The 26,317-nt window shown below is 41.2% G+C and overlaps 1 protein-coding gene across 1 annotated transcript in view; it reads left to right on the forward strand.

The window, feature by feature from the left end:
* The first annotated feature begins 8,994 nt into the window (after positions 1 to 8,994).
* LOC124789263 (L-ascorbate oxidase-like) overlaps positions 8,995 to 26,317 on the forward strand; it is a 181,588-nt gene continuing 164,265 nt past the window's right edge. The window contains exon 1 of the mRNA XM_047256560.1: positions 8,995 to 9,109. Coding sequence (XP_047112516.1) covers positions 8,995 to 9,109 — 115 coding nt within the window. The remainder of the gene's footprint in view (positions 9,110 to 26,317) is intronic.

Consider the following 26,317-nt stretch of genomic DNA (forward strand, 5'->3'; position numbering starts at 1 on the left):
ACTTTCATTTATGGGGGCATTTGAAAGCTCTTGTCTACGCAACCCCGGTACCAAATGTAGAGACTCTTCGTGCTCGTATTGTGGACGGCTGTGATACAATACGCCATTCTCCTTTCTTGCGTTAGGCCTAGCAAGCCAGTAGGAAAGTCTTCATATATTGCTTTCAAAACACAGACGAGCCTCGGAACGAACCACTCAGGATTTGACCCCACTGCTTCTTCAAGTACTGGTGCAAATGATGGGAGACCTGATGATATTCATCAGTACAAGAAGATGAAACCAACTGGACTAAAAAATAATCTAAATATTGACACCCTTAATATATTAACCCTCAATGGAGAAATGGAAGAAATGACAGATATACTAACAGAGAGGAAGTTAAATATATTGGGATTAAGCGAAACAAAGTGGAAGGGAAAAAGTGAGAAGAATTTGAGAGGAGGAGGAAAACTGTACTGGAGTGGGAATAACAGGTCTGGAAGAAATGGTGTGGCAGTGATGGTGAATAAGAATGTACAAAGCTGTATTGAAAATATGAGATATATATCAGACAGGATCATAATCTTAAACCTCAAGTGGGATGTAGCGAAGAAGAGAAGACGGACTTTGAAAATGTGTTAGAAAACCATGCATAGCGTGTTACAAAAAGGTACGGCCAAACTTTCAGGAAACATTCCTCACACACAAAGAAAGAAAAGATGTTATGTGGACATGTGTCCGGAAACGCTTAATTTCCATGTTAGAGCTCATTTTAGTTTCGTCAGTATGTACTGTACTTCCTCGAGTCACCGCCATGATTTCATACGGGATACTCTACCTGTACTGCTAGAACATGTGCCTTTACAAGTACGACACAACATGTGGTTCATGCACGATGGAGCTCCTGCACATTTCAGTCGAAGTGTTCGTACGCTTCTCAACAACAGATTCGGTGACCGATGGATTGGTAGAGGCGGACCAATTCCATGGCCTCCACGCTCTCCTGACCGCAACTCTCTTGACTTTCATTTATGGGGGCATTTGAAAGCTCTTGTCTACGCAACCCCGGTACCAAATGTAGAGACTCTTCGTGCTCGTATTGTGGACGGCTGTGATACAATACGCCATTCTCCAGGGCTGCATCAGCGCATCAGGGATTCCATGCGACGGAGGGTGGATGCATGTATCCTCGCTAACGGAGGACATTTTGAACATTTCCTGTAACAAAGTGTTTGAAGTCACGCTGGTACGTTCTGTTGCTGTGTGTTTCCATTCCATGATTAATGTGATTTGAAGAGAAGTAATAAAATGAGCTCTAACATGGAAAGTAAGCGTTTCCGGACATATGTCCACATAAAACATTTTCTTTCTTTGTGTGTGAGGAATGTTTCCTGAAAGTTTGGCCGTACCTTTTTGTAACACCCTGTAGAGAGTGCTAATATAGTGATGGGAGATTTTAATGCACAGGTAGGCAAAGACAGAAAGGGATTTGAGCAAGTATTGGGATGTTTTGGGTATGGAGGCAGAAATGAAGAAGGGGAAAGACTCCTGGATTTGTGCCAGAGGAATGGAATGAAAATAGCAAACAGCTGGTTTATGAAGAGAGAAAGTCATGTTATCACCAGATACAGTTGGGATGGAAGAACCAAGAGTGTAATTGGTAATATTCTAGTAGATAGGGAATGGGGAGAGAAAGTAACAAATGTGAAGGTAATTCCAAGTGTGAGTGCAGATGGAGACCATAGATTACTGGTGGGACAATGGAAAATGAATCAGTGTGTGAAAAATAGAAAACAGAAGAAAGTGATGAGGATACGGGATTGGAAACTGAAGGAGAGTGAAAGTGCTGAGAAGTACAGAGAATTAATCGCACAAAAATTTCCAAAAGAAGTTTTCTGCGATGTAGAAAAAGAATGGAGTTTGTTCAAAGACACTTTAGTCGAAGCAGCACAAAAAGTATGTGGCAGATCATCTGGAAAGGAAAAAATAAGACAGCCAAGTTGGTGGGATGATACCACAATCCAAGCAGTTAGAAGAAAAAATGGAGCATGGAGAAAGTGATAGAAAACTAAAAATGACGAAGACCATAAAAGATATGTAGAGGAAAAGAAGAAGTGCAAAGAAATAGTGGAAACAGCAAAGAAAAAGGCATGGGAAGAGTTTACAAAAAAACTTGAAGAAGATGTGAAGAACAATAAGAAAATGTTCTATAAAATGATGAAAAATAAAAGGAAGGCTTCTGAAGTACCAGTAAAGATGGAAACAGAGGACGGTACCCTTATTGAAGATCCAGGGAATATAAAAGATCTCTGGAAAGAACATTTTAAGAAGCTGTTAAACGCTGAGGAGCAGGTACATGAGGAAACAACAAATAATGGAGAAATTGAGAGAAGTTGGGAAGCAGAATTAGGACAAATTACACGGGAAGAAATGGAAAAACGCTGTGAAGAAGATGAATGGGGGGAAAGCCCCAGGACCTGATGAAGTATCAGTGGACATGATAAGAGCTGCAGGTCCAGTGGGAATGCAGTGGCTGTATAGAGTACCATCAAGTGTGTGGAGAAATAGTACAATACCTGACGACTGGAGAACAGGAGACATTGTTCTTATCTTCAAGAAACGCAATAAAAGACTTTGTAAAAACTACAGAGGAATAACCCTTATGAGTCATACAGCCAAGATTTTTGAAAGAATTTTACTAAATCGAATAAGTGAAAAGATAGAAAAGGAGCTGAGTGAAGAACAGCATGGGTTTAGGAAAGGAAGAAACACAATCGACCTGATATTTTCTATCTGTCAACTGATGGAAAAAAGTTGGGAGTATAACAAAAGGGTGATAATGGTTTTTATAGACATAGAAAAGGCATATGACTCAGTTGACAGGGAAAGACTCTGGGAAGAAAGGAAGAAGATAGATATAGAAGACGAATACATTAATGTTATAAAGAAAATGTACAGAGGACACAGTCGTAGAATTAGAACACCATTGGGGAGCTCTGAATACTTCGAAATAAGACAAGGTTTTAAGCAAGGAAGTAGTCTATCTCCTGCACTTTCTAATGTTGTGATGGAGGGAATGAATAGGGCAGTTAAAGATATAGTAAAAGAAAAAGACAAAAAGATGATTTTTGCAGATGATATGGTAGTATGGGGTGATAAAGAGGTAGATGTACAGTTACAGCTTGATGCGTGGAAGGAAATAATGAAAAGGTATGGATTAAAAATAAATAAAGATAAGAGTGAAGTAATGGTATTTGGAAGAGAGAAAGGAATCAATGGAAATATTACCTTGAATGGAGAACCCCTCAAAGTGGTAGAAAGTTTTACTTACTTAGGGAGTGAAATATCTAGGGATGGAAGAATAACGAACGAAATTAATACGAGGTTACAGAAGGGAGGCAATTTCTACCAAACAATAAAACACCTGATCTGGAATAATGAAGTCTCAGAAAGAGCAAAACTCCTTATGTATAAGAATTATTCCATTCCTATTGTCACCTATGGTGGAGAAACATGGACAATGACAGAAAGGGACTGGAGCAGACTGCAAGCAGGGGAAATGAAATTTCTCAGAGCAGTTAAGGGAAAAACAAGAATGGACAGAGTAAGGAATGTAGAGATTAGAAAGGACCTCAAACAAGAAAGTATGAGAGAAGAAATTGCAAGAAAGAGAGTAAGATGGTATGGGCATGTTAAGAGGATGCATGGGCAGAGACTCCCCAAAATTATGGAAGAACTAAAGATGGATGGAAAAAGACCTAGAGGGCGCCCAAGAACACGGTGGAAAATGGGAGTGAGAATATCTGTAGAAAGGAGAGGTGTGACCTGGCAGCAAGTGGAGGAAGAAAAGTGGTGGGAGGACCGAGCCAAGTGGAGAGGACTCGTCAGCACCCAGACCCGGCAGTAGCTGCAGCGGGATTCGGATATGGATGGATGGATGGATGGATAGCAATTTAAGCGAAACGTAGCCGTAAATTTGTGTTGACTCCTCAGAGTGCTCTGTATGGATTTTGTTATTCATTTCAGATTATCGATTTCGGGACGCCTTGTCCCATCATCAAATGAAGATGAAAAATTATGTTCATCAATCGGAAAATAAGGTATGTCTAATGTGGGAATGTTTTGGCATGTACTGTTTTCAGTTGATGAACCCTCATTTGTTTTCATTGTAATCGGTGTTTCAAACAGATTCAAGATTCTGCCCATTTCACAAGAGTGTATCTTCTACATGAACTAAGCCAGAAAGTTGGAGTTAATTTTAACGTACGCAGCGGTTACCGAGTCGCCAGTTGTAGGTTGTTAGTTGATGTGGTTCCCGGAAAGAGTCACCGTGGTGCAGCTATCTCACTCGCTCGCTCGCTAGCGCGTTCATGACACAGTGTGCAAAACGCCGCAACGTAAGGCTTCTTGCGTCCTGAACTGCACGTCTGTGCCTCAATGATGGTTAGGGCGCAAGGTAAGTACAGATCTCGTATTACACCATTGGTGTCGAACGTCGCCCGGTCTCGCAGTATGTGACTTGTTTTGTTTTGTTTTCGAAAGACTCCGTCCATGTTATCTGCACTTCCGACAACTTTGTACGAACAGCAACACCATGTAGCAATAGGAGTCAAGGCAGTAGCAAAAGTGTAGGAGGATTTGGAATATTATCTGGACTTTTGTCGTGTGTCCAGTGCTGGGCACACTGAACATTTGTGAAAGTTGAATGAAAACTTTGGTGATAAACATAACTGTAAAAAGTTATACCCTTAAAAATCGGATGGTTCCATGTAGTCCTATGCGTCATTTGGAGAAACAGGATAATGAGACATGCGTTAAGTCGTCTGGGAATAACTTACTTGGTACCAGAGGGAGCTGTAGAGGGTGTAACGGTCCAGTTACACACGCTTTTATTTTTATTTTTCGCTAAAATATTAATTTCAAATGTAAAAGCTAGGATTATGAATATCAAACTGTTGCTGAATAGTGGGAGAAGCTTGAGAAGTAGGAAAAAACCTTTCATTCACAATTTTGGAAAAAAATTATTGCATGCACATTGCAAAGAACATCCAAACCGCCAACCAGATTCACTTTCGAAGGGATGCAGTACCCAGGAAACTGATGAGAATGCTGTAGCATGGCATCCACAACCAGCATTTGTTTTTTGAAGAAGCAGCACAGGTATGACATTTTAATAGTTAGTCGTTTTATTGGATTTATAGCTGTGTCACACCTGTTGCAGTTGCCATTAACATTTTTTAAAGACTGTTTGGAAGCTTTTTCCCGAGGCGCAGCGCCAGTGAAGTTTACGAAGAATATGTTGTTGTTGTTGTTGTTGTCTTCAGTCCTGAGACTGGTTTGTTGCAGCTCTCCATGCTACTCTATCCTGTGCAAGCTTCTTCATCTCCCAGTGCCTACTGCAACCTACATCCTTCTGAATCTGTTTAGTGTATTCATCTCTTGGTCTCCCTCTACAATTTTTACCCTCCACGCTGCCCTCCAATACTAAATTGGTGATCCCTTGATGCCTCAGAATACGCCCTACCAAGCGATCCCTTCTTCTAGTCAAGTTGTGCCACAAATTTCTCTTCTCTCCAATTCTATTCAATACCTCCTCATTAGTTATGTGTTCTACCCATCTAATCTTCAGCATTCTTCTGTAGCACCACATTTCGAAAGCTTCTATTCTCTTCTTTTATAAACTATTTATCGTCCACATTTCACTTCCATACATGGCTACACTCCATACAAATACTTTCTGAAACGACCTCCTGACACTTAAATCTATACTCGATGTTAACAAATTTCTCTTCTTCACAAACGCTTTCCTTGCCATTGCCAGTCTACATTTTATATCCTCTCTACTTCGACCATCATCAGTTATTTTACTCCCCAAATAGCAAATCTCATTTGCTACTTTAAGCGTCTCATTTCCTAATCTACTTCATGCAGCATCACCCGATTTAATTCGACTACATTCCATTATCCTCGTTTGCTTTTGTTGATGTTCATCTTATATCCTCCTTTCAAGGTCCTTTGCTGTCTCAGAGAATTACAATGTCATCGGCGAACCTCAAATTTTTTATTTCTTCTCCATGGATTTTAATTCCTACTCCGAATTTTTCTTTTGTTTCCTTTACTGCTTGCTCAATATACAGATTGAATAACATCGGGGAGAGGCTAAAACCCTGTCTCACTCCTTTCCCAACCACTGCTTCCCTTTCATGTCCCTCGACTCTTATAACTGCCATTTGGTTTCTGTACAAATTGTAAATAGCCTTTCGCTCCCTGTATTTTACCCCTGCCAGCTTTAGAATTTGAAAGAGAGTATTCCAGTCAACATTGCCAAAAGCTATCTCTAACAAGGGGAGGCCGCCAATTGTGAAATTCAGATTCGATTCATACTGCGCATAATAAAAGCTCATGGCCAGAGGTGTAATGTGGCAAAGCACCAAGATGCACTTCTCAGCCGTTGCCGAGAAAACCGACAGTTAAAAGAAACTGTTGCGGTGAAATACTCTCTACGATTAATAGTTTTCTACAGCATCGTGGCGCAGCGGTAAGCGCTCGGGTTCGTAATGAAAGTCGTTTGTCGTGCAAAAACTGGCGACTTTGAACATCATTATGTTTTCCGCAAACAAAGTTCTATTTCACAAATGTTATTAATTGTCTTCATAATGTTAACCACGTATAGTTAACGGAAGACGTAGAAACGGTATTCCGAAACGAATACGTGTAGCGTAAGTCAAACGTTCGAATTAGAATAGAGACCCCACGAACACAAATTTGCTGCGGCATGTATGAAATATAAACTCCGTTACTCGCTCGTTACACTTGAAGGACAGATGTTGAATGGGCCGAAACGAGCCGCCGCATAACAGCGTAGTTCCCTGCTAACTTCGAAAGAAGGTAGATGGGGTGCCTAGCGCAACTTATAACATCGTCGAAAATCAGTGCGGACGGGAGAGCTTTGGTACACCCAGTTAAAAAAACGGAAAAATGGAAGCGGTACAATTGGAGAGCGATCCGCCTTCACCAACATGCGTAAGCAATTCAATAATAGTTTATATATTTGAATTACAAAAATCTAATAAAAAAATTGCATGGCGCGAGATTCGATCCGGCGACCTTCGGATTACGAACCCGAGCGCTTACCGCTGCGCCACGACGCTGTAGAAAATTATTAATCGTAGAGAGTATTTCACCGCAACGGTTTCCTTTAACTGTCGATTTTCTCGACAACGGCTGAGAAGTGCATCTTGGTGCTTTGCCACATTACACCTCTGGCCATGAGCTTTTATTATGCGCAGTATGAATCGAATCTGAATTTCACAATTGGCGGCCTCCCCTTGTAAGTCTACAAATGCTAGAAACGTAGGTTTGCCTTTCCTTAATCTATTTTCTCAGATAAGTCGTAGGGTAATATTGTGTCTTAAATCAGTTATCGATAGTTATTTTTCAAGCTAAGTGATGTAGGGATGGTTACTTACTTTCATTCACTTTGAGCAGTGTGTAGTTTTCAAATCACTGCGTGAAGCTAAGAAAAACATTTATTCCTTGTTTTAACATTTTGTTTTCAGTTATTTTGTTAGCGGAGTCCGTAGCGGCGGAATATTTTTTAATTCAGTCACATGCTTAAGCTAGAGCACCAGTTATGAATTCCATATTGGTAACTTAAATCTTCCAGGTGATTTTCATTTAGGCGCCTCAAGACAAAGTATGAAGTGCAGTGTTACGGATCTTCAGCGCTCGGAATTAGAGGCAGTCTTAAATAAAATTTAAATAAATTAAAGCGTCAAATTAACGAAGGGGAATATTGCCCCAGGGAAGTGTGGTAGGTCCGCTGTTGTTTTCTATCTACGTAAATGATCTTTTGGATAGGGTGGATATCAATGTGCGGCTGTTTGCTGATGATGCTGTGGTGTACGGGAAGGTGTCGTCGTTGAGTGACTGTAGGAGGATACAAGATGACTTGGACAGGATTTGTGATTGGTGTAAAGAATGGCAGTTAACTCTAAATATAGATAAATGCAAATTAATGCAGATGAACAGGAACAAGAATCCCGTAATGTTTGAATACTCCATTAGTAGTGTAGCGCTTGACACAGTCGCGTTGATTAAATATTTGGGCGTAACATTGCAGAGCGATATGAAGTGGGACAAGCATGTAATGGCAGTCGTGGGGAAGGCGGATAGTCGTCTCCGGTTCATTGGTAGAATTTTGGGAAGATGAGGTTCATCTGTGAAGGAGACCGCTTATAAAACACTAATACGACCTATTCTTTAGTACTGCTCGAGCGTTTGGGATCCCTATCAGGTCGGATTGAGGGAGGACATGGAAGCAATTCAGAGGCGGGCTGCTAGATTCGTTACTGGTAGGTTTGATCATCACGTGAGTGTTACGGAAATGCTTCAGGAACTCGGGTGCGAGTATCTGGAGGAAAGGAGGCGTTCTTTTCGTGATCGCTACTGAGGAAATTTAGAGGACCAGCATTTGAGGCTGACTGCAGTACAATTTTACTGCCGCCAACTTACATTTCGCGGAAAGACCACAAAGATAAGATAAGAGATATTAGGGCTCGTACAGAGGCATATAGGCAGTCATTTTTCCCTCGTTCTGTTTGGGAGTGGAACAGGGAGAGAAGATGCTAGTTGTGGTACGAGGTACCCTCCGCCACGCACCGTGTGGTGGATTGCGGAGTATGTATGTAGATGTAGAGGTGCGAGTGCTGCTCTGTGATGAAGAGGTTGACACAAGAGAGGAATTCGTGGTGAATCGCATCAGACGAGTCAAAAGACTGATGACACAAAACAAATTTAAAAAAAATCTTGAGTCGATATTATCGTTATGTGCCCTGGCGGTGACTAATTTGTTTGTTCAGTGTGTTTCGTTGTAGTCTCTTGACAGGAACGGGACTTAACGGAGTGGACGTACGATACACGAAGTGGGGAAGAAGGCCACAGCATTGGGGTCTGTGAAATGGAGGTCTAAGTAAAGGGTGCGGTTAACGGTTAGCTGGTGGCAAACCATTAGTAATGTCCCGCTGGGCCGTAGGCCTGTGCGACAGTCCGTGGACGCCGCACCGCGGGATGGCAGCCAACATTGCCGCCCTCGTCTTCATGGTCGCCGCCGCTTCCTGCACTCATGCCTGTAAGTACCACACACACAGTACTAACGCACACGTCCCAGTACTCACCTCCTCACGGATGTTTTCTGGCAGCCTGTCGCCATGTACCTACAATCCACATGAATTACAGACCCATACCACTGGCGTCAATTTGCAGTAAGATTCTAGAACATACACTGTACTGTGTTCGAACATTGGGAAACACATCGAAGAAAACGTTCTACTGACATACAGGGTGGTCCATTGATAGTGACCGGGCGAAATATCTCACGAAATAAGCACCAAACGAAAAAACTACAAAGAACGAAACTCGTCTAGCTTGAAGGGGGAAACCAGATGGCGCTGTGGTTGGCCCGCTAGATAGCGCTGCCATAGGTCAAACGGATATCAACTGCGTTTTTTTTTTAAATAGGAACCCCCATTTTTTATTACATATTCGCGTAGTACGTAAAGAAATATGAATGTTTTAGTTGGACCACTTTTTTCACTTTGTGACAGATGGCGCTGTAATAGTCACAAACGTGTAAGTACGTGGTATCACGTAATACTCCGCCAGTGCGGACGGTATTTGCTTCGTGATACATTACCCGTGTTAAAATGGACCGTTTACCAATTGCGGAAAAGGTCGATATCGTGTTGATGTATGGCAGTTGTGATGAAAATGCCCAATGGGCGTGTGCTGTGTATGCTGCTCGGTATCCTGGACATCATCCAAGTGTCCAGACCGTTTGCTGGATAGTTACGTTATTTAAGGAAACAGGAAGTGTTCAGCCACATGTGAAACGTCAACCACGACCTGCAACAAATGATGATTTCCAAGTAGGTGTTTTAGCTGCTGTCGCGGCTAATCCGCACATCAGTAGCAGACAAATTGCGCGAGAATCGAGAATCTCAAAAACGTCGGTGTTGAGAATGCTACATAAACATCGATTGGACCCGTACCGTATTTCTATGCACCAGGAATTGCATAGCGAAGACTTTGAACGTCGTGTACAGTCCTGCCACTGGACACAAGAGAAATTACGGGACGATGGCAGATTTTTTGCACGCGTTCTATTTAGCGACAAAGCGTCATTCACCAACAGCGGTAACATATACCGGCATAATATGCACTACTGGCAGCGGAAAATCCACGATGGCTGCGACAAGTAGAACACCAGCGACCTTGGCGGGTTAATTATGGGAGGAAGGATAATTGGCCCCCATTTTATAGATGACAATCTAAATGGTGCAATGTATGCTGATTTCCTACATAATGTTCTACCGATGTTGCTACAAGATGTTTCACTGCATGACAGAATGGCGATGTACTTCCAACATGACGGATGTCCGGCACATAGCTCGCGTGCGGTTGAATAGCATATCTCATGACAGGTGGATTGGTCGTCGAAGCACCATACCATGGCCCCCACGTTCATCGGATCTGACGTCCCCGGATTTATTTCTGTGGGGAAAGTTGAAGGATATTTGCTGTCGTGATCCACCGACAACGCCTGGCAACATGAATCAGCGCATTGTCAATGCATGTGCGAACATTACGGAAAGCGAACTACTCGCTGTTGAGAGGAATGTCGTTACACGTATTGCCAAATGCATTGAGGTTGACGGACATCATTTTGAGCATTTATTGCATTAATGTGGTATTTACAGGTAATCACGCTGTAACAGAATGCGTTCACAGAAATGATAAGTTCACAAAGGTACATGTATCACATTGGAACAACCGAAATAAAATGTTCAAACGTACCTACGTTCTGTATTTTAATTTAAAAAACCTACCTGTTACCAACTGTTCGTCTAAAATTGTGAGCCATATGTTTGTGACTATCACAAAGCGAAAAAAGTGGTCCAACTAAAACATTCATATTTCTTTACGTACTACACGAATATGTAATAAAAATGGGGGTTCCTATTTTAAAAAAACGAAGTTGATATCTGATCTATGACAGCGCCATCTAGCGGGCCAACCATAGCGCCATCTGGTTTCCCCCTTCAAGCTAGACAAGTTTCGTTCTTTGTAGTTTTTTCGTTTGACGCTTATTTCGTGAGATATTTGGCCTGGTCTCGATCAATGGACCACCCTGTATAGTCGGCACGGATTCAGGAAATGTTCTTCTTATGAAACGCTACTAGCTCTTTATTCTCATTAACTAATGAGAACTACCAACAGATGATCTCAAACTGATTCCATATTTCTAGTTTTCCAGAAGGATTCTGACAAAGTTCTTTACAAGCGGCTTTTGGTAAAATTGTGTGCCTATGGAGTATCGCTTCAGTTATGCGACTGGATTCGTGATTTCACGTCAGAAAGGTCACAATTCCTAGTAATTGACGGGAAGTCATCGAGTGGAACAGAGGTGACATCTGGCGTTCCCCAAGAAAGTGTGGTAGACACTCTGCTATTTCTAATCTACATAAGTTATTTGGGAGACAATATGAACTGCTATCTTGGATTGTTTGCAGACGAATCTGTCATTTATCGTCTAGTAAAGTCATCCGAAGATTCAGTTCAAATTAGAAAATTATTTAGACAGCATATCTTTGTGGTGCGAAAACTGTCAATTGACCTTGAACAATAAAAAGTGTGAGGTCCTACACAGGAGTATTAAAAAGATCCGTTGCGTTTCTGTTACGCCATACTGTCTATTGACCTTGAACAATAAAAATTGTGAGGTCCTATGCAGGAATATTAAAAAGATCCGTTGCGTTTCTGTTACACCATAGCCACACGAATTTAAAGACTGCCAGTTCAATTAATCTAGGTTTAACGCACTTGTTAACCCTGACAAAAATTGTAACGATGACATAGCGAATGTTATGGTTAAGGAGAAACAAAGACTGAGTTTTATCAGTTGCGAATCCTCTAAAGAGAACACCTACACAATGATTGTACGTCCTCTGTTAGAGTAGTGTTGCGTGGCATGGGACTCTCACGAGATAGGATTGATGGAGGATAGCGAAGAATATAAAACAAGTCCTACTCTTTTTCTGCTATCACGGAATAAGGAGAGAGAGAGTCACGGATATGATACGCGAGTTGGTTCAAAAATGGTTCAAATGGCTCTGAGCACTATGGGACTTAACATCTATGGTCATCAGTCCCCTAGAACTTAGAACTATTTAAACCTAACTAACCTAAGGACAGCACACAACACCCAGTCATCACGAGGCAGAGAAAATCCCTGACCTTGCCGGGAATCGAACCCGGGAACCCGGGCGTGGGAAGCGAGAACGCTACCGCACAACCACGAGATGCGGACCGCGAGTTGGTGTGGCAATGATTAAAATAGAGGCGGTTTTCTTTTCCGCGAGATCTTTTCACAAAATATCGATCACTAACTTTCTTCTCCGAATGCGAACGTGTTTTGTTGATTCCCACTTACATAGGGAGAAGCGGCCATTGTAATAACTCAAGAGATATATATCAGTGGTCGCACGGAAAGGTTTAGATAATCATTTTCTCAAGTACTATTAGAGTGTGGAAAGGTTGAGAAACAGAATGAAAGGCATTCTGTGAACTCTCTCCCAAGGATTTATATATGAATTGCAGATCACTCATGTAGATGTAGATGCAGACAACTGTCGTATTTAAATAGAGCGAATCCGAACTCCAGCGACAAAATTTAGCTTGCTCAGGGATATTTTTTGAGCATTTTGGTTCAAGGGACACGTGCTCATCCGTGTAAGTTACATCTGCATCTACATGAGTACGCGGCAATTCAGACTTAAGTGTTTGGCAGATGGTTCATAGGCCCAATTTCAGACTATTTTTCGGCCGTCCCACTTTCGAATATCACGTGCGAACGCCCAAAATCTTTCACTGCGAGCTCTCAATTATTTTATTACGATGGTCATTTTTCGCTATATAGTTTGGAGTCAACTATTTCCGCATTAGGAGGAGAAAAATGGTTATTGAAATTTCGTGAAAAGACCTCGCCAAACGAAAACGCCTTTGTTTTAATGATTGTTAACCAAACTGCCTTATCATATCCGCTATTTTGCAACAACACAAAACAAGCTGCCCTTTTTTCAACTTATTCGATGCCCTCCGTCAATCCTATTTAGTAAGAATCCAACTCCGCGCAGTAGTATTGCAGAAGAGGACTGACAAGGGTATTCTGCATCTACATCTACACCTACATCTACATCTGTACTCTGCATACTATTGTGAAGTGCATGGCAGAGGGTACGTGCCAGTTATTGGGGCTTTTTCCCGTTCCTTTCGCACATGGGGCACAGGAAGAATGATGGTTCACATGTCTCTGTGCAAACGGTAATTAGTCTATGTATGTGAAATAGAGGACAGAGAAAGAAAAGAAAGGGAAGAGATAAGCGCGAATTCGTGTCTTCCAGCCGCACAGGGAGTTATTGTAATGCAATGGAGAAAGTTGAACATTTGTGCCGGACCGTCCAGCTTACCACACGGTCCAATGCATCATCGATCGTCTTTTAAGCTCCCCCTCCCCCCTATGTTAGTGCGCTGAAACAGACGTCAAGGAGCCGTCGTACTCTTAGAGAAATGAATATATTTTAGTGTTGTCTGTTCTGTGGGACATGTCCGACAGAACAGACACCACCCAAATTTATACATTTCTCTGTTAGTCTAATCTTGTCTTCGCGATACCTATGGAAACGATACGTAGGGGATTGTAGTATATTCCTAGATTCATCACTTAAAAGTTGGTGCCAGAAACTTTCTACGTAGATTCTCACGGGATAGAATGTATCTATCTTCAAGCGTGTACCAGTTCAGTTATTTTAGCATCTTCGTTACACTCTCTAATGGGGTGGAGTAACATGTGAACGTTCGTGCTGTCCTATGCGTCCGGTCAGTATCCTCTGTTAGATTTGTCGCGGGTCCAACACACTTGAACAATATTCCAAAATGAGCAATACGAATATTTTGTATGCTGTCTCCTTTTTAGTTGTTGTTGTTGTTGTGGTCTTCAGTCCTGAGACTGGTTTGATGCAGCTCTACATGCTACTCTATCCTGTGCAAGCTTTTTCATCTCCCAGTACCTACTGCAACCTACATCCTTCTGAATCTGCTTAGTGTATTCATCTCTTGGTCTCCCTCTACGACTTTTACCCTCCACGCTGCCCTCCAATACTAAATTGGTGATCCCTTGATGCCTCAAAACATGTCCTACCAACCGATCCCTTCTTCTAGTCAAGTTGTGCCACAAACTTCTCTTCTCCCCAATCCTATTCAATACCTCCTCATTAGTTACGTGATCTACCCATCTTATCTTCAGCATTCTTCTGTAGCACCACATTTCGAAAGCTTCTATTCTCTTCTTGTCCAAACCAGTTATCGTCCATGTTTCACTTCCATACATGGCTACACTCCATACGAATACTTTCAGAAATGACTTCCTGACACTTAAATCAATACTGGATGTTAACAAATTTCTCTTCTTCAGAAACGCTTTCCTTGCCATTGCCAGCCTACATTTTATATCCTCTCTACTTCGACCATCATCAGTTATTTTGCTCCCCAAATAGCAAAACTCCTTTACTACCTTAAGTGCCTCATTTCCTAATCTAATTCCCTCAGCATCACCCGACTTAATTCGACTACATTCCATTATCCTTGTTTTGCTTTTGTTGATGTTCATCTTATATCCTCCTTTCAAGACACTGTCTATTCCATTCAACTGCTCTTCCAAGTCCTTTGCTGTCTCTGACAGAATTACAATGTCATCGGCGAACCTCAATGTTTTTATTTCTTCTCCATGGATTTTAATACCTACTCCGAATTTTTCTTTTGTTTCCTTTACTGCTTGCTCAATATACAGATTGAACAACATCGGGGAGAAGCTACAACCCTGTCTTACTCCCTTCCCAACCACTGCTTCCCTTTCATGTCCCTCGACTCTTATAAGTACCATCTGGTTTCTGTACAAATTGTAAATAGCCTTTCGCTCCCTGTATTTTACCCCTGCCACCTTCAGAATTTGAAAGAGAGTATTCCAATCAACATTGTCAAAAGCTTTCCCTAAGTCTACAAATGCTAGAAACGTAGGTTTGCCTTTCCTTAATCTTTCTTCTAAGATAAGTCGTAAGGTCAGTATTGCCTCACGTGTTCCAGTGTTTCTACGGAATCCAAACAGATTTTCCCCGAGGTTGGCTTCTACTAGTTTCTCCATTCGTCTGTAAAGAATTCGTGTTAGCATTTTGCAGCTGTGACTTATTAAACTGATAGTTCGGTAATTTTCACATCTGTCAACACCTGCTTCCTTTGGGATTGGAATTATTATATTCTTCTTGAAGTCTGAGGGTATTTCGCCTGTTTCATACATCTTGCTCACCAGATGGTAGAGTTTTGTCAGGACTGGCTCTCCCAAGGCCGTCAGTAGTTCCAATGGAATGTTGTCTACTCCGGGGGCCTTGTTTCGGCTCAGGTCTTTCAGTGCTCTGTCAAACTCTTCACGCAGTATCATATCTCCCATTTCATCTTCATCTACATGCTCTTCCATTTCCATAATATTGTCCTCAAGTACATCGCCCTTGTATAGACCCTCTATATACTGCTTCCACCTTTCCGCTTTCCCTTCTTTGCTTAGAACTGGGTTTCCATCTGAGCTCTTGATATTCATACAAGTCTTTCTCTTATCTCCAAAGGTCTCTTTAATTTTCCTGTAGGCAGTAGCTATCTTACCCCTAGTGAGATAGGCCTCTACATCCTTACATTTGTCCTCTGGCCATCCCTGCTTAGCCATTTTGCACTTCCTGTCGATCTCATTTTTGAGACGTTTGTATTCCTTTTTGCCTGCTTCACTTACTGAATTTTTATATTTTCTCCTTTCATCAATTAAATTCAATATTTCTTCTGTTACCCAAGGATTTCTACTAGCCCTCGTCTTTTTACCTACTTGATCCTCTACTGCCTTCGCTACTTCATCCCTCAAAGCTACCCATTCTTCTTCTAATGTATTTCTTTCCCCCATTCCTGTCAATTGTTCCCTTATGCTCTCCCTGAAGCTCTGTACAACCTCTGGTTCTTTCAGTTTATCCAGGTCCCATCTCCTTAAATTCCCATCTTTTTGCAGTTTCTTCAGTTTTCATCTATAGGTCATAACCAATAGATTGTGGTCAGAGTCCACATCTGCCCCTGGAAATGTCTTACAATTTAAAACCTGGTTCCTAAATCTCTGTCTTACCATTATATAATCTATCTGATACCTTTTAGTATCTCCAGGGTTCTTACATGTATACAACCTTCTTTCATGATTCTTAAACCAAGTGTTTGTTATGATTATGTTGTGCTCTGTGCAAAATTCTACCAGGCGGCTTCCTCCTTGATTTCTTAGCCCCAATCCATATTCACCTACTATGTTTCCTTCTCTCCCTTTTCCTACACTCGAATTACAGTCACCCATGACTATTAAATTTTCGTCTCCCTTCACAATCTTAATTTCTTTTATTTCATCATACATTTCTTCAATTTCTTCGTCATCTGCAGAGCCAGTTGGCATATAAACTTGTACTACTGTAGTAGGTGTGGGCTTCGTATCTATCTTGGCCACAATAATGCGTTCTCCTTTTTAGACTGATTGTATTTCCCTAGTATTCTACCAATAAACTGCAGTCCACATCCTGCATTACCTGCGATTGGGACTATATGATCATTCCATTTCATATTGCTGCAAATCTTTACACCCAGGTATTTGTATTAGTTGACCGATTCCAAATGTGAGTGATTGATGTCTGTTGTGAAGTGCACAGTTTTACCTTTCTGTACATTTAAAGCAAATTTCCAATCTTTGCAACACTTCCAAACTTTATCAGGATGCGTAGTGCAGACAATCTCTGTAGCAGATTTGTTGGATCTTGTAAGTGTTATGCCAATAAAATGGAGTCATTGGCTCGCCTTCCCTATAGCATTTTCTATGTGACAGTTTCACTTTTAAGTTGTTCGTATTTGTAATTCCTAAGTATTTAGATGTATCGACAATCTTCAAATTTGTGTAATTCATCATGTTACGGAAATTTAAAGGATTTTTTTTGTACTCTTGTGACTGACCTCAGACTTTTTATTGCTTACGTTCAGCTGCCAGTTGTAGCGCCACACAGGTATCTTCTCTAAATCACTCTGCAGTTGGTTTTCATCTTATGATGGCTCTACCAGACTAACAAAGCCTTTCTTATTGTCTCGCAAATTGTTTATTGAGATCAGAAACAACAGAGATCCTAGAGCTCTTCCTTGAGGAAGCTCAGATATCACTTAGGTTTCACTAGACGACTTTCCGTCAGTTACTACAGACTGATCTTTCTGACAGGAAATGACAAATCCAATCGCACAACTGAAATTATACTCCGTAGGGACTCAATTCGACTAGAAGCTGCTTATGAGGAACGGTGTCAAAAGCCTTCTGGAATCCTAGAAAAGCGGAATCAACCTGAGATCCCCTGTCAATAGCTTTCATTGCTTTGTGTGAAAAAGAGTCAGCTGTGTTTCACAGGAACGATATTTTCTGAATCTGTGCTGGTCATGTGTCAACAGCAATACTGGAATTACTGCAATTTTGTCATATGATGACATGGTTTGAGACTGTGGCTGTTATTTGAAGACAAATGTTGATGTTGTTCGGACAGCAACCAGCCATAAATTTACTTTCAGTTCCTTTATTCAGTGGGTACCGTACGTTGCTGTCTCAACAACATCAATAATGGAATTACTATTTATTGCGTTTGTTATCTCAATTACCTTTACTTCTGTGAAAGAATCTTCACGACAGTGAAGAAGCCTGTAATATATTATCATGTGATGTGGTTGGTGTCACAGCTGAAAAGACTCAACATAACATCCTTTTTCCGATCTTCCACTGCAGTCACTGAGCCCATACATGAGCTGCACATCCGACCAACACTTCATCAGTAAGCCTCTCTGCAGTGCCGTGTATCACTGTATTTGTGTGGAGCCGTATAAGAAGCGTGAGAACAAATATTTTGGAGCTGCTGCCGGCCGTTTATTAAACACTTCACCTGTTAAGTGCTCTATGTCTCGATTCGTGACGACCCGTTGTTTAAATTACTTCGTATATAAATTACATTGAGGTGACAAAAGTCATGGGATAGCAACATGAAGATACACAGACGACGGTAGTACGCGTCAGCAAGATGTAAAAGGATAGTGCATAGGCGGAGCTGCCATTTGCACTCAGGTCGTTCACGTGAAAATGTTTCCGACGATATTATGGCTGCACAGTGGCAATTAAAAGACTTTGAAGGCCGGCCGCGGTGGTCTTGCGGTTCTAGGCGCTGCAGTCCGGAACGGCGGAACTGCTACGGTCGCAGGTTCGAATCCTGTCTCGGGCATGGATGTGTGTGATGTCTTTAGGTTAGTTAGGTTTAAGTAGTTCTAAGTTCTAGGGGACTGATGACCTCAGATGTTAAGTCCCATAGTGCTTACAGCCGTTTGAACGTTTTTTGAGTTAACGAAAAGGAACATTTGTTAATTCTGTACAAAGGAATCTGAACGTGTCCTTATCGATTCGGAAGTCTTCTAGAATAGTCATGAAAACAGTGGAGCAGTATAATCTCCCAGCGGTGACAATTTGCACCTTCTTCTATTACGCACGTTATTTACGTGGGTTAGTAAAACAGTTCCGAATCCACTGGCTGGCGTGAATAAGAATTACAAACATGTACTCTTACGAAAACTGAATAAAATTTCAACTGCCAAGATCACTACAATTATTTATTCATACTGATGACCGGTTTCGGTAATTCTCTGTTGCCATCATCGGATCTGCAAAAGATGCGACCGCAAATGCTAGGATACAGCAACTTACACTACAGCACATATAATTATATCCAAAATTTGCAATACATGTAATAGCAACATACATACGTTTATATAATTACAGACTCCACTGTTTCAGTACAGTAAGTGGCGCTATACAGTGTATATCCATGCTAGGTATTGTGAGCTATACTAGAAGTCGCCACGTCAATTTTAAAACAACAACTTTGTACGTATATATTACTCCGTCGATTACAATTGCTCACATTCATCACCACTTTACAACTGAGATTCCAGTGTAAACATTCTTAGTGATACCCAAATACATGAGATGACGCAGTCGTAGTACAAATCGATACTATCTTCTCACATATGCCTATATCATTATCATACCAAAAACCCCAGCAGTATTGTAAATTAAAAAAACTGCCCGCAAAACAATGTACAGAAGTGATAAAACGTAATGTATACATAAACCTTTTTATATTATTTCGCAAAATTTTTAAACCTCTTTCATAAACAATTCTTAATAACCCTTATCAAATTTTCCTTTATAAAAAATTACAACCGATACAACCTGTAACCACTTAAAAGCTCTCTGTGTACAGCTAAGGCTAATTTTAGTACATCAAGGAGTAGCTCGGAACGTACAGACACAGATATGACATTTCATCAAGAACACATTCAAGGCATATGTAGCAACGATGGAGCTAATTAATGTTTGTATATTTGTTGTCAATTACGAAGTTTTACATGAGTTTATCCAAGACAACACGTCACTCGATGTCCAAGTGGAATCCTATAACCTGACGCCTATGTCAATTTGATGTCTAGGTGAACACTCTTCCAAGGTTTAATATAAGAAAGGTACAGTTATTACACCATGTGGGATTGCAATCACTCTTAGCTGAGCCCTTAATCTGGCATTACCAGCGTACTCTTAGATATGGTTGTCCTGCAACAAATATGTTCACGTGATAGTCATCTTAGATAACTAATGCAAAATGCCGTCATTTAGCAGAATATGGTCAGTGTCCAATCGTCGCAATTTTAAAAACATTTTACAGTTCATCCTTTATGCATTTTTTCATACAGAATTACATCACATTCCAATCCTTATCTAAAGAGGTCTCACCTACACGTCGAAAGACGTATTGTATAGAAGCTAATAAAAACGGCATATTTGCTAACAAAGATGCAAAATATTCATAGTAGCTCCATTCGTAAACATGTAACACGCCCGGAGTACAAATGGGGGTGGGGACCCTTAAACTGGGGTTGTCGCCTCTGCTTTTCTTGACCGTGCGCCCTGTCCACACCACATACCTGATAATCCCACGGCGGTCGTACTGTTCTGCTCCACACTGCTGCTGGCTTGCCTGAAATTATCTACCGAAATATGCAAGCGAGTAAGGGGAGCCACTCAACGTTAAGCACAACACTGTAACACTGTTCTACGTCTGGTATGAACAACTATTTTGAGACGATTAAAGAAAATCGCAGGTTGCACTGTTTAATTCAGAAGTGTTATCCCAGTTAATGGATGATTAACAGTCCACAATATCATTCGGACGAGCGTACGCGTAACCGACACGACGCGGTTGATTGTTGATGATGCGGAACGCGGTGATTGAACGAAAGTTCTTACGCTCGTCACGCATACACTGATATTTGGTACCAGTCCTTGTCACTAGTAATGATATTTTAACACTGTTCGTAGAGTTAATTTTTCAGTTCTCACTTCTCACTTGCACGAGCGTGCGCGTAACCGTCGCGGCGCGGCTGATTGTTGATGATGCGGAAACGCGAGGATCGAACGCACGTCCTCACGCTCGCTACAAGACACTGGCACTTGACTGCACTCTTGTATGGTAACTAATTTCTACTGATTCACATCAGTTCATTCTGGGAGACCGAACACGGCGCGGATGATTGATACAGTACGGTACGACACGCAACGAGAGGATGCACATATACAAGGTTATTACAAATGATTGAAGTGATTTCACAGCTCTACAATAACTTTATTATTTGAGATATTTTCAGAAAGCTTTGCACACACATACAAAAACTCAAAGTTTTTTTAGGCATTCACAAATGTTCGATATGTGCCCCTTTAGTGATTCGGCAGACATCAAGCCGATAATCAAGTTCCTCCCACACTCGGCGCAGCATCTCCCCATCAATGAGTTCGAAAGCATTGTTGATGCGAGCTAGCAGTTCTGGCACGTTTCTCGGTAGAGGAGGTTTAAACACAATCTTTCACATAACCACACAGAAAGAAATCGCATAGGGTTAAGTCGGGAGAGCGTGGAGGCCATGACATGAATTGGTGATCATGATCTCCATCACGACCGATCCATCGGTTTTCCAATCTCCTGTTTAAGAAATGCGGAACATCATGATGGAAGTGCGGTGGAGCACCATCCTGTTGAAAGATGAAGTCGGTGCTGTCGGTCTCCAGTTGTGACATGAGCCAATTTTCCAGCATGTCCAGATACACGTGTCCTGTAACATTTTTTTCGCAGAAGAAACAGGGGCCGTAAACTTTAAACCGTGAGATTGCACAAAACACGTTAACTTTTGGTGAATTGCGTATTTGCTGCACGAATGCGTGAGGATTCTCTACCGCCCAGATTCGCACATTGTGTCTGTTCACTTCACCATTAAGAAAAAGTGTTGCTTCAGCACTGAAAACAAGTTTCGCACTGAACGGATCCTCTTCCATGAGCCGAAAATTCAAAGCGTTTGACTTTGTCATCGGGTGTCAGGGCTTGTAGCAATTGTAAACGGCAAGGCTTCTGCTTTAGCCTTTTCCGTAAGATTTTCCAACCCGCGGCTGTGGTACGTGTAGCTCCCTGCTTCCTTTATTCGTCGACTTCCGCGGGCTACGCGTGAAACTTGCCCGCACGCGTTCAACCGTTTCTTCGCTCGCTGCAGGCCGACCCGTTGATTTCCCCTTACAGAGGCATCCAGAAGCTTTAAACTGCGCATACCATCGCCGAATGGAGTTAGCAGTTGGTGGATCTTTGTTGAACTTCGTCCTGAAGTGTCGTTGCACTGTTATGACTGACTGATGTGAGTGCATTTCAAGCACGACGTACGCTTTCTCGGCTCCTGTCGCCATTTTGTTTCACTGCGCTCTCGAGCGCTCTGGCGGCAGAAACCTGAAGTGCGGCTTCAGCCGAACAAAACTTTATGAGTTTTTCTACTTATCTGTAGTGTGTCGTGACCATATGTCAATGAATGGAGCTACAGTGAATTTATGAAATCGCTTCAATCATTTGTAATAGCCCTGTACTTTATCAGTAGCACTGCTCATTTTTAAATTACTTCTTGACGTACTTTCCTCTGAATCATTTGCTTATTTTATCACTTTACTGTAATAGCACTTGTAGCAACACTTCAACTTCCATACTAACAATGCCTCTCACATGCAGAGCTACACACTATACAACATAACAGTTCCGTATCCCGCGCTCGACTCTGCAAAAAATGCTTCCCGTAAAGATACTCCGCAACCAAGGCAGCAATATGACAATACGCTTACAAACAGGCACAGTGTATATTTTACAGATGAAAAGTACAGTAATGTATTGATTGTACCGTTGATTTCGAGTAATTTTGATGTAATGAAACTAGCTCACAAAAGGCATTATAAAACATACATAATAATTTATTTTTATTTTATGTAATTTGTTATTAAGAATTGTATTCTTAGAAAAAGATTTATAGCACCACTTATGGTACTGTACTGCAGGAGGAGAAGGTATAATGATGTAAACATGTATATGTTGCAATTCCACATATCGAAAATTTTGGATCTAATTATGTGTACTATTATGTTAGTTGCTGTAGCCTAGCATTTTCCGTCCCGTCTTTCGCAGATTTGATGATGGGAACAGAATTACCGAAACCGGTCATCTGTATGAATAAATTAATGATTTTAACGAGTTCGACAGCTGAAAATTTGTTCGTGGCCGAGCGGTTCTAGGCGCTTCAGTCTGGAACTGCGCGACCACTACGGATGCAGTTTCGAATCCTGCCTCGGGCAAGGATGTGTGTGATGTCCTTAGGTTAGTTAGGTTTAAGTAGTTCTGACTTCCAGGGGACTGATGACCTCAGCTGCTAAGTCCCGTAGTGCTCAGAGCCATTTGAACCATTTGAAAATTTGGTGCGTGTTGATATATGAGTATATTACAGACCACCCCCACGCTGTCCGCCCCTGGTAGCTGAGTGGTCAGCGCGACGGAAGGGCCCGGGTTCGATTCCCGGCTGGCTCGGAGATTTTCTCCGTTCAGGGACTGGGTGTTGTGTTGTCCTAATCATCATCATTTCATCTCCATCGACGCGCAAGTCGCCGAAGTGGCGGCAAATCTAAAGACTTGCACCTGGCGAGCGGTCTAGCCGACGGGAGACCCTAGCCACACGACATTTACCCACACGCTGGCTGTGTGAGAAGTGCATATGTACTCTTATACAATACGCTTCTCCTTGGCTCAAACGACACAAGCGGCTGCTCAGGGCGCCAAGCTAAATGCAGTATTTGTGTAGTAGCAAGAACTACACTACAGTACAAGCAAAAACGTTCGCGAAAACACGAATCCGCAAACGAGCCGAAAACTGGATTACGTAATGTGTGGTTATGCGCGGACACTGACTTCAGTATCAAGAATTGTCTTAGTTAATGAAAATGTATTTGAAATGTAAGCTTTTCTGTTAAATCCGCGTCTTATTGTGCTCAAATTTCACCCAAATTCTACCTTACCTTGCACAATGCAAAAGTTATACATCCATACATATTACAAAAATGTACTTATGTATGTATGCATGTTCCAGACCTCCTCCTAAACCACTGGGTCGATTTCATCCAAACTTGGTACACATATCGCTTACTCTTTGGAAAGAGTCGCAGTGGGAGTAAAAACCGCCTCTCTATCAAAGAGGTGGGGATGAAGAAGTAGCGTAGATTACGACGCGCAAGTAACCAGACTATATTCATTCGATGTTGGAGAATGTGAGCACTTAGTGGCTTGCAACAGACTTTGCACATAATTTCAAAACTCGCTGAGATTCCCCCTTCCAACACGACGAAAGAATAAAAGTTCATTGCTTACTGCATTTCCGCTGTTTATATAGTGAAACTCCCGCATCAGTTATGCCGTCTTAATTTATTACCTTTATAATAATAACTTTATTCGCGAGACGTTTTGCAGACAGCATCCACATATACTACTGAATGTTACAGAAAAATCATACCATTTACGACACATAAGTCAGGGGGTGTGACATCATAGACACTGAATGGGTGAAAAACTGCCACATCGAACATGACGTTTAAATTTTTTACTTATACGCTACTAACTCTATTCGCAGCATATTTTGCAGACAGTATCCACATACTCGCATGGCGCGGAATGTACCTACTCACGTCAAATACTGAGATACGTCGGAAACTGCCGCATCATGCATGATGTTCTAATTTATTACTTCTTTACTACTATCTCCATTCGCAACACATTTTGTAGACAGTGTCCTCATATACCACTGCATGTACTTGCAAAACTATATCACTGCACGGCACAAAGTTCAGGAGACACGTCATAAACATGCGTGGAAACAAAACCGCAGGGCGAATTTCGAAACAGATAAAAGTGAAACATGTGTACAGATACGTGTGCATTTTACCTATTATCTGGAAATAAATCCTGTTGGGGGTAAGAACCAGCAACTTCCTATTGGGGAGGGGGATGTGATAAGGTGGAGAGAGAAGGGGAAGAGCAGATGGGCTAACAGAGAGGGGAAATGAGGAGATGGACACAGGCACGTGGTGGAGAAGGCGGACACTGAAGGGAAAGAGGAGAAACAGAGAGAGGGGGAAGGATAAATATTTGTGTTTTGCTTTCCAGTTGCATGCACAATAATTTTGTCTCTGTCTATCAATTTCCAAATACTTTCACTTCCAATTTTCTAAAATTTGACTACTTAGTGATCTGTGAATTTTAAAATTTTCCCGGCGAGTTGACCTGTTTTCTCCATGTGTATCATGTATCCTACGCATCTAAATCGTTCTCTGTGTTTAAAATGTGAATAAAAAACTGCTGGACGATATATTTTGTATTTTTGTCCCACTTTTTCCGATGGAAAGTTAAATAATTTGTAGCTTACAAAGTTAAGAAGTTTCATCATTAAACTAAAAAAAAACAGAAATTTTTTATGCTCGTTCTTTCCATCTTAATAGATAGCACTTTTTATTGAGCCTAGAAGAATATAATACGTGTAGTTCTTTGAGATTTCTTTAAAATATTTTACAAACCTCAGGTATTACTTTAAATGGATATTAATTTTCTTCTTTTAATATTTAACGCTGGAGTAGGACTCAAAAACTTACTGTTGTTGCGAAGAAATATGTATATAGTACTTACTAGGGTTTGGTACCTCATTCGGTAAAAACGGAACCATTATACGATGACTTCGCTATCCGTCGGTTTGTCTGTTATACTGTTAAAATCCCATTTTCTCACTAACAGTTAAATGTATCAAGTTTAAATTAATGTCACATTAAGATCTATGATCCCTTGGGGATGTAACAAAGTCAAGCTTCTAAGTCAGTGTAACAAAAGATACGGTCATTTATGTCACATGTTTTGACAGTCGAAAACTCACTTATCAAAATCTGTTGTACTTATATCAAATTAAGAAAAACTTTTTTGCCAATCCGTCCGTCTGTTAAGACCCTTTTTCTCGGGAATGAGTTGAAATTTATGTCAACTACTAAGGGTTACGGATACCTTGGCGGTTTAATAAATGTAAGCTCGTAAGTCACTGCAGTCAAAAGATACGGCCATATATGTCACATAATTTGATACTCGAAAACTCACTCATCAGAATCTATAGGGTAAAACTGAAATTTGGCAAAAAGCGGGGCTACACTGTAAAAATAAAGAAAAATTCCAAAAATTGTGAATTTGTAATTATACCACACGGAAAAAAAATAATTTCTCTTTTTTTTGTCAGAATGTCTAGGCGTCTGTTAAGATATTCTTTCCTCAGGAACGGATGGACGTATCAACTTGAAATTTATCCCACACATTAAGCTCTGTGATTCCTTGGTGGTGCAAAAACGTTTATCTTATAAGTCAGTGCAATCAGAAGACACGTCTATTGATCTTACATAATTGAATACCTCCAAACTCACTGATTACAAGCTACAGGGTACTTGCCCCTGGCATAGGATCATGAAATTTGGAAAGAAGCAATATTTCACGGTACAAGTAAATAAAAAAGACAGATCACCCGAAAAAATACTTCTTTCATCAATTGTTAACCGACTACAAAATTAAAACATTCTCGAAAGTCTTGGAATTCGAGGGGCCGATATCTTGCCAATATCCATTTCAATAACAGACAAGAATCTTCGAGATTCTAGAGTCTCAGCACAGGTGGTCTGTCTGTATCCATAATTAAGTTTGTGGCGGAACCT

Source organism: Schistocerca piceifrons, chromosome 3 (assembly GCF_021461385.2).
Source record: "Schistocerca piceifrons isolate TAMUIC-IGC-003096 chromosome 3, iqSchPice1.1, whole genome shotgun sequence".
NCBI classification, from domain to species: domain Eukaryota; kingdom Metazoa; phylum Arthropoda; class Insecta; order Orthoptera; family Acrididae; genus Schistocerca; species Schistocerca piceifrons.